General features: G+C 38.3%; 1 protein-coding gene across 9 annotated transcripts in view; it reads left to right on the forward strand.

The window, feature by feature from the left end:
* The first annotated feature begins 3,262 nt into the window (after nt 1-3,262).
* The window catches only part of LOC143324155 (uncharacterized), a 35,600-nt gene continuing 24,626 nt past the window's right edge, over nt 3,263-14,236 (forward strand). For 4 of the 9 annotated variants that reach the window (XM_076736396.1, XM_076736397.1, XM_076736395.1 and 1 more), the window contains exon 1: nt 3,921-7,410. Coding sequence is in view for 6 of the 9 variants with exons in the window: in XM_076736389.1 (XP_076592504.1) it covers nt 7,366-7,410 (45 nt within the window). In the remaining 3 variants the exon portion in view is untranslated. The other 5 variants (XM_076736387.1, XM_076736388.1, XM_076736392.1 and 2 more) reach the window with 4 other exon arrangements.

A 14,236-nucleotide genomic window follows, 5' to 3' on the forward strand; every position in this document is an offset into this window, starting at 1 on the left:
ATATGTAATACTGTTCTGAGGCATATAATTACATATGAGAAAATGAGCACTTGCAGATGTGGCCAGATCGTCAGCCTGTGGAAGGCATTGGGAAAGTATGCCTAGAAGAAGATCATTTACCCAGCTCCTGAAAAGAGGGACATTTCAGGGCCATTCAAAAGATCATGGCATGAGGTATGTTAAATTACGGAAATACAGGGTCTCTATTATCTAAACATTTTTAAAATAACTGAAACTGGCTGAAATATCATGTCAAGGCTTTATTAGTTGTGTTTTAGTTTATCAAAGGATCCACATTAGTTGACGCCTTGACTACCAGTTCATCTTCCTGGGGCCCGAAACGTACATTACATAACACACATACGATAGTAATTTAAACAATAATGAGCAGAAGCATTCATTAAAAAAAGAAGCTATTCTTAGGCTTTTCACCTGAATTGTTTTTAGGACTTAAGGATACAGACCAGAGATGATTTAGAAAACAAGAATAAATAACAAGCACTTCAAAAGAGAGTCAAGGGAAACTAAGGGAGCTCCAATGAATTGGGTTTGAGGCAAGGCACAACGCTGACGAGGCAGGAAGACACTGAAACATAAAGCACACTATGAGTGGCAGTTCATAAGATATCCAACATTAACAATGATGCACAAAAGGAGAGTGATGAAAATACTAAGTGCTCACACTGCATGAACAAGGAAACCACCAGGGATTCAGGACAATCCAACAACAGGTAAGGGAGAACTCTCCCTTTTATCCTATGCCCTAACCAGGATCATGCGTGTCAGGTGTGCACCTAAGGAGACAGAGCTGGCTGGGTGTAGAGGCACACCCAGCTAGACAGACGGGGGAAACCGACAGACAACAAATAACACTAGGGAAAAGGGAAAAAGAAAACACTAGGAACAAACAGGTCTGCAGGATCGTAATAGCTATGTACAGATTTAAAAAATGACATTTAGACAACCCAAAACAAAAAAGACAAAACATCAGAACAAACAGCAAAAGGAAAATATGTATTTTGCTGTACTTTGCAGGTGTTTAATTATATTCTAAGGTAGATTAGTGCTCCGTCTTTTATACAGTTCAGCTCAAGGTCACCCCCGCCCTTGGGGCATCTTCTCTTTTTCTAGGATTCTTCTATTTTTTTTACACCATTACGTTATCTTCTGGCTGCTGTTCAGCCTGGGCTTGCAGGCTATTTTTTAAAAATATTACCAAATCACAATTTATTGCCATAGTTGCATATAAAGTACAATTACATTCATTTTTAAGTGCACTTTGAGAGTACATTAAACGTAGTAAAGCATGTTGAATCATTTCAAACCAGCATTCATTTAAGCATAGTAAATCAGTGTGATTATAAGACCATTCAATCTTTCATGATGACAACAGACACTCAAACATGGATTGAATACAGTAAGGTCATATAAGGACACACAGGGTTATGTAAGGTCACAAACAATTCTGGCTAAAACCAGCTGAGACCAGCTAGACAGCTGCAAAGACATCTGCAAAGCCATGGAAAACACCAAAGATCCATGATACAGAAGCCCTGCCTTTGTGATCTTGTGATCTCTGCTGCGCAGTATCATCCCTGCACAGTATCACCATCTTGACCTTATATGTGCCTCTTCTCCATTTCTCCATTGCTCTTGTACTTTTAAGCAAATGAACTATTAAACTTCTACCACAATATTTGCTACTATCATCTACCATTGGTTACAGTGTCTTACTCAATTCTTCACATATCTGTTGGAAAAAATTATACTACACCACACAGTAGCCTGACAGCAACAAAGTGGTGGAGGCCATCTTAACCATGCTCTGTGCTCTCTACCCAAATGCTGTGCATTGTAATGGAGTGAGGGTGTCAAGCTTCACAATGGTGGCACATGCTCACAAGCACATCCGAAAGTGTATTTTCACTAATGCTAAGATAATGAGTGCAACCACTGCCCCGCTGCCAGAAATGAATGCTGCAACAGTCACACAATGGTGAGTAAATAAGCATGTGTCTTATAAATGCTTTTTTTTATATTTTATGCAGAGCATGTTTTATACATTGTTTCCAATGGTCAGTTTTGCATCCAACCAGTCAGTTTTCAAAACATGGTGGCGGCTTAGCAAATGGAATGTAGATCTAAATGAAGTAGCAATTTTACAAAAGCAGTAATACATGAGAGGGTCTAGTCAATTGCTATGTGATCACAACTATGTCATGCTGCTGCATCATAGTCTTGATCAAATAGTAATTTATCACATCCTCTTGTGTATTACTACTTAATGTTTATTATAAATGGTCCTGTTTTCCTAAGTGACAGGAACAATAAATTCTGAAACATGATATCCCAGCTCCAGGCGCCCTTATGGCAGGACCTGACAAGCTTCCTGCGGCTAAGCAGAAAAGACAAACTCTGCATTCTGACTGAGCCTCACTTTTTCATTTTGCCACCACACTGCTGGGGAGGAAGGGAGAACACAACCCTAGGCTTCACCACCATGTCAAACACTTTCTGTCACTGCTCCAGCACAGCTCGTCTTTCTCCCCTCCATTTTACTATCCTGTGCCTGTGCTGGAGAAACAAGGCTAAGGGAAAGAAAGGGCAGTAGCCTCAGCAAGGAAGCAAAGACATTATTATTACTGGTATTATTATTATTATTATTATACTTATTTACTGGTGTACATGACAGTGAGTTATAATGAGTTCACAACAAGCAGGATTCAACCCAAAGATCTCACTCAATTCATGATAGCTCTGATAGACTTATGCATGCAGTCCTTAGTAGTACACTCAGACTACTTGGCTATTATCAGATAGGACATTGCAAGAATAATTTGGCCTCAAGTACTTATCTTCGTCAGCGACTGTCAAGAGCAGTTATGTCGACACAAAAACAATTAATACAGGTAATTTTTAGACAAGGTACGATTACTATATTTCTAGGCAAATTGATATTTGATCCTCTGTAAACGGCACAATTCACAATAAATAAAGGAAATCAGTTCAGGTATACATAGTCTAACTGTAGTCTAACTAATTATATTCTAAGGTAGATTAATATCTAATCCTCTGAAACTAGAATATTGTACAATTCACAAAGACAACACAGATCTACAGCCTGGCAGACACTTTTTATCTATAATTTGCTTTGGTCTGGCTCAGCTCTGGCAATGCAAAACAGATGGGCTTTACCATAGAGACAAAAACCCCTTGAAAGTGCAATTCTTTGATGGTATAAAAGTCATGTTTTATTTTACATCACTGGAGCCTTTTAAGAGGTAAGAAAGTCGCGATTTATGGCTCTCGGCGGTTTTGACGACTAAACGGCGTAAATAGCGTTTTATTGCATATCGCGTTAAACAAAGTATTTTTGGCAGTTTGGGCTTGCCATAGACCCTGAGCTGGATAGCCACGCAGGTACCGACTGCAAGTGGCACACCAAGTCAAACTGCTCAGTCAGAGGTGGGTAAGACTAGGCAGAAGCCGGTGGGATATCTAGCGTGATTCGTTGCTTCAGGGTCCGGTAAAAAGTGAGTGGGTCCGTCTGCCGTTCCCTCGGGTTCACGGTGTGCTCATGATGTAGGCCTAGGCCGGAAACCCTGCTGTAGGTGGCTTATCGATTATTGTTCATATTTGCTAATAACTAACGTGCATAGTAGCGATGTCCGCTATAATGTTCTGCCATCTGAATTGTTAATCGTCCACAATGATGTACCGATTGTTCGGGACTCTACACAGAAGCCAGGGTGACATCCACATTTACCGTTACACCCTGTACTAACAAAAATATATAGAATGTTTATGAGTGGTGCTGACGGAGCTGGTTGTTGGTCGGTATTCCTGATCAATCTCCAGTCATGTTAACTGGTGCGATTCAATGAGTGCGTCGGTGGTTGGTTGTATAGTAAGGGTAAGTGTTGAAAACAGGAAGAGGAAGCTTTCCTGTTTTCCTGAATGCTTTTTTTTTGTTCATTTATCCATCAAATTTCCAAATACATTCCCATCAAAGTCTTTCTGTCGTTTTAGCTGTGTGCGTGAGTGAAATGTTTTCGCTACCAGGATTCACTATCGTATCATGTGGGATTCGGTTATTGTCAATAGAATAACATCAATATGTTCAAGCATGCAGCCGCTCCAGTGCCACGGAACAAGGCCATTTTTGGAGGAGCCATGTACAGGCTGGTCTGTCCTCCCATTGCTTGGCCACCTACTTTGTCCGACCTGCTATCGGATTAAGTTATGACTCAATGCACAGATGTACTTGCAACGCGATTTCAATTCAATATTCCTTTATTTGTCACACGAGGGGAAATTCCAGTTTTGTTTTGTTTTTTTTCGCTTTGGCTAATAAATAATCCACCTTTTACTAAAGTTTACATTCACAGAAAAGAATATCGTGACCATAACGCAACATGCAAGCCTTTTACATAAACACTGTGACTTCATGAGAGGGGCACTTGAGGGCTAAGTAACCTACAGAATACATGAACGGTATTGTTTAATTCCATTGGAATTGGTCTGCTACTACTTACTAAATATCGCATTTTTCATTGACATGTAGGCTTTCTTACACCTGATTTTGAGAGTCATAAATTTAGTTCACAAATTGAATTGAGAGGTCTAAACGGGCAAATCCATATGTTCATTCCAATTTGGTTATTTAAGCAACCTTTTTTGGGTTATTTACCACATTAACAAATTTTGCACAACTTGCTTGATAAAATAAATCAGTGATTAGCAGTGAGTGAAATTATTTCTGATTTTTTTTTTTTATATATATGTTATCATATATTATTATAGACATTAAAACAAGGATGCAATTAGTGCTCTGCTGTCCAACATATTTAGCTTCCATCTTGGTGCCCTTAAGCAAGATTGGTTAAAGGGCAGTTTCCACAGGAATGGTCGCAGATTCAGTGAATGGTACATGAATCAGAATGCCACAGCTGGAAAATATTCTTTTATCACAAGTTCAAATTTCCTATCGTAAATCAGCTTAACTTTGACTAGGGTTACATAATAGTGTGCTGACTTCAATAAGAAAACATAGTTTGAGTATGAATATATATTTAGTTGAAAGCCATTTTTTTTTTTAATTTAACAAAATACAGATTTCTCAAATGTGTCAGTGTTTTTCTTATTGTCACAGCAACAACCATGCCATGTAACAAGTTTGACTAAAGAAAACGCGTGCGTGCGTGTGTGTGTGTGTGTGTGTGTGTGTGTGTGTGTGTGTGTGTGTGTATATATATATATATGCCCTATTGGAGGGAGGAAGTTCACTTGTCATAAGTTTTTTCTTTTTTGGCTCTTTCCAAGTCATGTTTCACACTCAATTTGTGTGGCGTTTTGCCTTGTTTTTACATTATGCCATTTTCCTGTGTCACATGCTTGGGATACTGTTTCTTTATCTGGAATGTGTGTCTGAAATTAAAATGTCTCATACAGAGCCAGTTAGCTGTGCCTGTAGGAAGCATAACATAAGAAGACAAAACACTCACAAGAGAGTAGAGCTGCAGCTATTGCTTAGTTTAGTAATCGATTATTTTACTGATTATTCCATCGATTAATTCGCTTCGCTTTAATAAAGAGCAATTGTGAATATCCAAAAGGAAATAAGACAGGTCTCTAAAGATAAATAACAGATTTTTTTATTGATTTATTTTTAAATTGCTTAAATTTGCATATTTGTCTGTTAAAACTGAACCCACTTAGTAGGCTACAGGGCCATATTCCACTCTGGATTTTAAAGAAACCACTTTCCGAAATGCAAAAACTGTCTGTGAACTCAGTGGCTTGCTTGGTTGAACAGGATGCAGCTGTCTGCACAAAGGATATACGGTGCTGTGATTTACTAAAAAAGAGGTGAAATAATAATTATTGATATTTTTCATATGTATTTATTTACTATGTGGAAGGGTTGCCACTTTTTTTAACTCACAGTCTTATTCATATTACTTTATCTGTCATTGCATTTATAATACTTAACCATTTATTGTCTGTGTAATTTCATGGAAAATGCCTTGTAACATCTTTTGAGTGCTATACATATAAAGGTCTTATTATAATTACACCTGCTTACCATATACTCACTGCAATCAGACTAAACTGAATATTCTTGCTGTATTGACTCAAATTGCTGCTTACACCACCTGATACTTTGCTTTGTGTATTTTAGGGGGGTAGGTGTGTGTGTGTGACTATCAGAGTAACGTGAACGAAGCTATGGCTTCACAAAGTTACTGCTGCGTTTTACTTTCTGGTTATTTTCTTGGGCTAAACTTAGCTAAGTTAGGTACATAACTAGTAACCATCACGTTGAGTAACGTTATTAACTAGCCATTACATACAGCCACAATTAGCTAACATTCTTGGCTAGCCTTTGTGTTAACTAGCTGTCATATTCTGACCTTGATATTAACTGTATCCTGTGTCTGGTCTGCTCTGTGGAGTAGACACGTATGCTGGGTGTTTTCTGCTAAGGTGCTGAAGGACTGACATTGTGCTATTGTGGTAAACTGGCTCAGTTTTGCAATGGACACATGAATAATGAAGCCTCCTCTACAGAGTTTTCATTTTTCTTCAAAGTGAAATGATCCCAAACTTTGGACATTTCCTGTTGTTTTTGCCCTGTCTCCTCTCTAGGCTCCCCACTATTACTTGCTCTTTCTCCATTTTGTACTCAGCATCACTAACTTAACTTCCTTGCGTCTGTCCACCACGTAAGTATGTTGTGCCACAGCAATAGTCATCCATGTGAAACACGATAAGCTGTGTATGTTTCTGACAGAAAGTCCTGCGCTGAAGGAAAAGTTCATCACAAGAAGTGTACAGATTTTTCAAATTTTTTTGTACTCAAGTTATTTGAGGAATCCTTTCAGCCCTACTGGAGAGACATTTTTTTGCTCCTGCTGCCTGAAATATGGTCCAGGTAGTTATGTAACTTAGTGATGAGTTATTTAAGGTCAAGGTTAGACACTGGTCAGGGTTAAATACTAAAATGCTGGCTACTACGGTGAAATACTTCATAGTATACAGGTTAATATTCACTATAGGTTTAGGGAATATTATCCTATTTACTAGTCTGAAAAACACTTTACACTCTGTCCAGGTCTGTGCTTGTATTTGTATTGATTGTTGTGGATATTTATAAATTGATGATGTCTCTATTTTCAACCATGGCCATTAATAACATTTTAAGAGAAAACTGATTGACCTCCAGCCTCTGCAATATTTTGTATTATATTTCTTCATTTCTTTTTTCAGGACACAGCAGTGGAAATTCCACACGGAGCAAAGGCATCAAAGGTGAAAGAAAGAGGTGTCCATAATTCATGTACTTCTCAGTATTGGCTGGACAAGATGAATACAGACAGACCCAAACGGAATATCATCAAGAAAAAATATGTAAGTGAAGTTTCTATCCTCTGCATGTTATATACACTGGCTATAAAAGGTACACACCATTTTGACAAATTTTGTGTTTTACAACATTGAACCACAGAGGGTGAAATCTGATTTTTTTTTTTTTCCCTTGTCAAAAGAGAAAATACTTTTATGTTAAAAGTTAATGTTAAAGCACAAACCAATCTTCCAAAATTGACTTAAGTTAATTAGAAATACACATCACAAAATTCAGTGCCTCCATATTCAGAAGAGGTAGTTGCAGTCTGCATGAGCTTTACACATGTGGAAACAGCAGTGTAAATTACACTGGGACAGATACATGAATCATGTATACACACCAAAACCATGCATATGGCTTTTTTTTTTTTTTGAGTGTAGAGATGGAATCTAAAAAATCATTTGTTCAGGTTAGCCAGTTTTACGGATAGTGTGATTTTTTTACCTATTTTTTTTATTTTGTCAACTCTGCGATTTAAAATGTCCATGAAAGGTACATTTCTAAACTTAAAAAACAATAACATTTTAATTATGTGATTGTGTATCATTATGTTTATTTACAATGAAGGTATCATTTTATTTTATGTGTTAATGTTCTTTTTTTGATATTTTCTTTTTATTTGGAAAAGCAAATATTTACATTTTCATTTACAACTTTCAATCCTTCCCCGCACCACTAAAATATCTTTTCCTTTGGTTTGACCGCCCCATTCCGCTTGATAATTAGATGGGGGTAGTTCCAGAAAGTCCAAGTGTCTTTTCCATGTTGCTCTTCCAAGATGTTTTTGAGTCTTTCAAATAACTATATTCAATGAACAAAACCGGGGGAGCTCACATCCTGAGGCCTCTCAGTTTCACATTCAGTGAAAACAAATAAAAACAAAAAATCTCCAAAAATTCTTATACAAGTGGTACACACAAAAGTATTTTAAATGAAGAATGGATTGTCACAAAGTACAAATAACCTCAAGTGAAATCAAATCTTACAGATTTTGTATAGGCAGTCCATTTGGACCAAATCCGATAAAACTTTTCTCTCTGTACTCTTAGAGAAAATGACAATTTTTCCATAATGTAAATTTCGTAAACTATATCCATCCATTCCTCGATAGTGGGTGGTTCTACCTTAAGCCATTTTCTAGTGATAGTTTTTTTACTAGCTGCCAGTAGTACACAAAACAATTTTCTATCATTCTTGTTCCAATTATGAAAGTCAATGTCTCCCAAGTAAATAGATTCATAATTGAAGGTAATAGTCCTCCCCATTACATTTGTTATATGTTTATGAAATTCTTCCCAAAATTCTCTAATAACCTGGCAGTCCCAAAAAATATGGAAATGATTGGCTCCACTAGTACCACATAGTCTCCCAACAAAATTCAGCATTACCCTGACGTCGTTTCTGAATGGGTGTAATAAAGAATCTCACAATGTTCTTCCAACAGAACTCACGCCATATGTTTGACCCTGTTGACCTCCACTGTAGCTGACATTCTTTCCCACTTCTCCACCGAAATCACTGCCTTTCCTTCTTTTTCCCACTTCTCCTTTATATATATATTGTACTGTCTTGTTTTGATTTTTGGATGCCATTGTACAATATAGATATAATTTTCCTGCAAGATTGGGACTTAAGCTGCGATAAAAATACGTGCAGAAAGCCTGAATTGAGTTCTACTAAAGCTGCTTTCATATGATGATTAAAATAGCTTCTAACTTGCAGGTACCTATAAAAGTCCTCTTTTCCCAATCCTTGTTCGTTTTGCAGAGTTTCAAATCTCTGGAATGCCCCCTTGTGGACAATAGAGTAGTAGGTGGTTAAACCCTTTGGGATCCATCTCTTCTATCATCATTTTTGTTTGGTTCGAAATCCGAATCGTAGGCACACCACCTCAGGATTTTACATGGGTGCTCCAGTCTACAAGATTTTACTATTTCCTGCCAGGATTTTAAGAAGGTGTCAAATAAGGGATCCTCTGAAATCATAAGATCATCTTGCAATTTTTTATCTGCTAGAAGGGCTGCTATTGGAATTCCTTTCACACTTGTACCTTCTATATCTTTCCAGCCTGCAGTATACATTGGTGAGAGTAAACACATTAATGGTCTCAATTGAGCTGCATGATAATACTCTCTTAGGCAGGGAAGGCCCATTCCACCCCTTTCTTTCTTTAATTGCAAAGTTCTATATTTAATCCTGGCCTTTTTCCCTTGCCAAACATATCTCGATCTCCACCTATCCCATTCTAAAAATTGTTTAAGTGGTATTTCGATTGGCAGCACTGGAACAAGTAGAGTAATCTTGGCAAGAAATTCAACCTAATTGATTCTATCCTAGAGCTCAAACCTAGGAAGGGAACAGCATTCCACCTTTGTATGTCTGATTTTATCTTTGAATTTAGGGGTCCATAGCTAAGATCAAACAATTTTGAAAGATCCTTCGACAGTATGACTCCCAAATACTTAATGAACTCTGCATCCCATTTCCAATTACATAACTTCTTAATCTCCAATGGTGGGTCATAGTTAAAGGTTAAAACTTGAGTTTTTCTAATATTGATTTTGTACCCAGACACTGAACCATATTCCTTTAACATTTTCATCAATTTTGGGAGTGTCTGTGTGGGTTGTGTTAAACTAATCAATAAATCATCAGCAAACAGAGCCAATTTCTCCTTCCCAGATGCCATTGTCATCCCCCTTATAGCCTAGCTCTGTCTGATCCACTGGCTCAGTGGCTCAATAAAGAGGGCGAAGAGGAGTGGCGACATACAACAACCTTGTCTCGTTCCTCTTTCCAATGTGAATGAATGAGTCAGATCTCCATTGACTTTTATCCTGGCTGTTGGTTTGTCATATAGTGCTGCTATTGTATCAATTATAGTCGTATGAAAATCAAGTTTTGTTAATGCCTTATACAAGAAGGACCATCTCACTGAGTCGAACGCTTTCTCTGCATCTAAACTAATTATAAGCGTCTCCAGCTCTTGTTGAGTGGCCTGTCTCATAACATGCAGTGTTTTCTGATATTGTCTGCAGTCTGTCTCTGTCTGATGAAGCCCGTCAGGTAGAATTAATTCTATTCTTTTGGATAGAATAGAGGTGAACAATTTGTAATCAACATTTAAAACACTTACTGGACGATAGTTCCCACACTCGAGTTTATCCTTCCCCTCTTTAGGAATAATAGATATTATTGCGTCCCTCCATGAGGGGGGGATCTTTTTGTTTCCAGCACCCAATTAAATGTTTTTAAGAGTGTTGGAAGTAATTGGTCCTGCATTATTTTATACCATTCAGGGGTGAAACCATCAGTCCCCGGGGACTTTCCTCCCTTTAGCCTTCCAATTGCTGATTGTAGTTCTTCTCTTGTTATTTTCGTTATCAGTCTATCATTTTGTTCTTTTGTGACCTTCGACAAATGTATCGTAGATAAAAAGGCATCAGTCTGATGATTAACATTCAATTGGGGTTGAGAATATAGTGTTTTATAGTAGTTTTCAAAACATTGTTGAATTTTCTCTATACTGGTTTCTATCACATTTGTTGTGGAGTTTCTTATTTTGTTTATAGTTCTCTCAGCTTGTTGCTTACGTAGTCTATATGATAGAAGCTTCAATGATTTCGCCCCTACCTCATAGTATTGTTGCTTTAAGAACAAGAGTTTGTTTTTGTATTTCCTGTGTGTTTATTTCATCTATTTCTTTTTTTAATTCTGTAATTTTAGATTTAATCCCATCTTCAAAGTTTTTGTTTTTGTTGACTAAATTTCTTTTCACTAGCCGAAATGGCTATTATTTTACCTCTAATCACGGCCTTCAAAGCATCCCAGAGTATGGATGGCGTCACCTCTTCATTATCATTATATTCCAAATACGATTTAATCTCCACCTTCAGTTTGTCTTTAATAGTTGAGTTATTTAAAATATTCGAGTTCAGCCTCCAAAGAGTAGACCTAGGCTTATTATTGAGATTAACTGATAAATAAATCGGGCTATGATCAGACAAAGTGGTAGGGCCTATCTCACATTGATCTGGTCTATAAAGATCTCTTTTGAAAGTAAAAAAAATAGTCAATCCGGGAGTACACATTGTGGATGGCTGAAAAGTGTGTATAGTCACGACTAGATGGATTTCTTTCTCTCCACACGTCCACAATTCCCATTTCTTGCATCAAAGTTTGAATTTTCTTACTATTGTTCTTTGCATCAGGTCTGCCATTTGAGGAATCCAATTTTGGATTTAGTCGAATATTAAAATCTCTGCCGCATATTAAAATCCCTTGACTTTTTGTTACCATTAATTCAAATAGATGTTTATAGACAGGCCAATCGCTACCAGGAGGAATATACACATTAATGAGACTTGTCACTGTTCCCTCTATTTTACCTGTAATTATAACAAATCTACCTTCCTTATCCTTATAATGAGAGATATGTTCATAATTTAGTGCACTGGATATCAGAACTGCCACTCCTCTCCGTCTCCCCGAATCATGCAAAGAAAAAAAAACATGTTTAAAACCCATTTTATTTAATTTAGCGTGCTCTGAATCATCTTGGTGGGTTTCCTGCAAGAATGCTACGTGGATTTTGTCTTTCTTTAGTCTAGACAATATTATATAATATTATTATAATATTATTATATAGACAATATTTTCCACCTCTTAATTGGGTTGAGTACTCCATTAACATTATGTGTAACCACTTTTATAAATCTGTTTTGGGTCTAAGTGATTAAACTCCCTATTTTTTCCATTGGCCAGGTAAGTTCCCCCCTCCCTGCAATAACCCACAGAGAGTAAACAATTGAACAATGAACAAGTAACCAAACAAATAAAATAATTGTCCGTATGACTCCCAATGTGGGGGCCCAAATGTTAGACCCTGTTGAGCTACAGTATGCAGCTCTAAGGGGAAAACCCTACTCCTGTTGCCAGTAAAAGGGGCCCCTATCTGTGGTAGCAGCACATCGAGAAAGTGTGCCCTAAACGAGCCGTTTAATTATTCAAGTGATAATATGTGTCTATCCCTAATTCTTGTAATATTAATATCCAGGAGATTTGTCCATCAACTCACCCATCTAGGGCTGACCAGCTCAGCCCCCCCCCCAAAAAACATTAAGTGTAGTCCTACAAATAAAAATCAAAAAGGTAGACATGGCCAAATGTGAATTTAGCCATATGAACTTGCTGATATTAGGCAGAGGGTGTCGGTGACGTTCTCCTGAAGGTTCGGACTTTCAAAACCTTGCGGACCTCTGTGTATTCTCTCCGCTTTTTGAGAACAAGAGGCGGGTAGTCGTAGTCCAGGTTTATTCGGTTCCATTCCTTCCCAAGTGAATCCTTTACTCTGCCATGCCTTGCGGATCACTGACTCCTTTGTTTTCAAGCTTAAAAACTTCACAACGATAGAGCGAGGCGGTGCATCCTCCGGTGGTTGCGGGCCCAGGGAGCAGTGCGCTCTTTCGATCTGCAGGTCGTGCACATCTTCGGATAAGCCGAGTCCATCGCGTAACAGCTTCTCCACGAATACACTCATTGTTGGTGACTCCTTCTCCGACCCCTCAGGGACCCCGTAAATCCTTACATTTTCGCGTCTGGAGCGACTCTCCAAGTCCATTAACTTGTCCTCTAACTTCATATGCAAATTTAGCATCTCCGTGATAACTTCTTCCGTGTTTTGAATCCTCTCCTCCGCCTTCTCGATTCTTCCCTCTGCTTCGTCCAATCTGGCATTCACTTTCACCATTTCGTCTTTAATTGACTCTAGCTGTTCTGTATTTTCCTGGCGAAACCCTCTCAATTCTTTCAGGATTAGTTCAAGGTCGGCCACAATTAGCCGTGTATGCTAACGATCGGTGAGTTGAATCACCGATCGTTAGCATACACGGCTAATTGTTTCCTTAACTGTGTCTCGTCCTTGTCTCCCGTTTCTTCTCTCTACTCCTTTTTGCTACGTGTCGGGTAGACAACTGACCCCTATTCTAAATGTTTATAGTCGGAATAATTTTCTTCGTTTATATTGGGGTATTTCACTAATTGCTTTGGCTCGGTCAGGGAGCTCCCTCGCTATGCGTCCATCTTGGTGATGTTCCGACCGGAAGTCTTTATGTGTTAATGTTCATTTCAGTTTATCCTTTATTATGATGCTAATTGTAAAACATTTTTACTAAATCATTAACTATCTTTCTGAAGATACGTTGCTAACGTCAGCTAGTCATCACAATGAACTTTACAAGATGCCTGCAAAATCTGTCAAAGATATCTATCAACGATGTTCATCGTATCGTGGATGCCCACTCTCCTGCTCCGAAGAGCAAATGGGAAAAAGGGTTTCGTCTCTACATCTCTAGTTACGTTCACCAGTACGAGGATAAGTGATTTATTGGTGACGTTAGCTGACTAGCTGACGTTAGCAACGTGCTAATTTTTTAGTTTTGTGTTTGCTTCGTATGTTCTTTACTGTTACTTGTTGTGCTAACTGTGTTGACTTTATGTCCATTTCAGTGTCAGACAAAGATCAGGGCACAGGTGATGTTTCTGGGCTTGATGTCAGTCGAGGGCGGCGATCCCAAACACCGGCTCTTGTCTTGGTTGCTGTGTAACTGTTCCATTCAAACAGTGTTGGCACTGCGTTTGCTGCTAAAACCCGTCTACCTTTGGGGGTATTTCGAATTTGGGCATTTTCGAAATGTCGGCTGCATACCTTTGTATGCTGAGTTACCGAAAATCCCGTTCTGCATATTTTCTGCAGCCACTGTGCACGAAGTTCGGTGTCCTTCGGGAAGCAGTGGAAGCTAAGCTCGCTGTTATAGCGACTTGAGCCAG

The sequence above is a fragment of the Chaetodon auriga genome, chromosome 8, assembly GCF_051107435.1.
Source record: "Chaetodon auriga isolate fChaAug3 chromosome 8, fChaAug3.hap1, whole genome shotgun sequence".
Lineage (NCBI taxonomy): Eukaryota > Metazoa > Chordata > Actinopteri > Chaetodontiformes > Chaetodontidae > Chaetodon > Chaetodon auriga.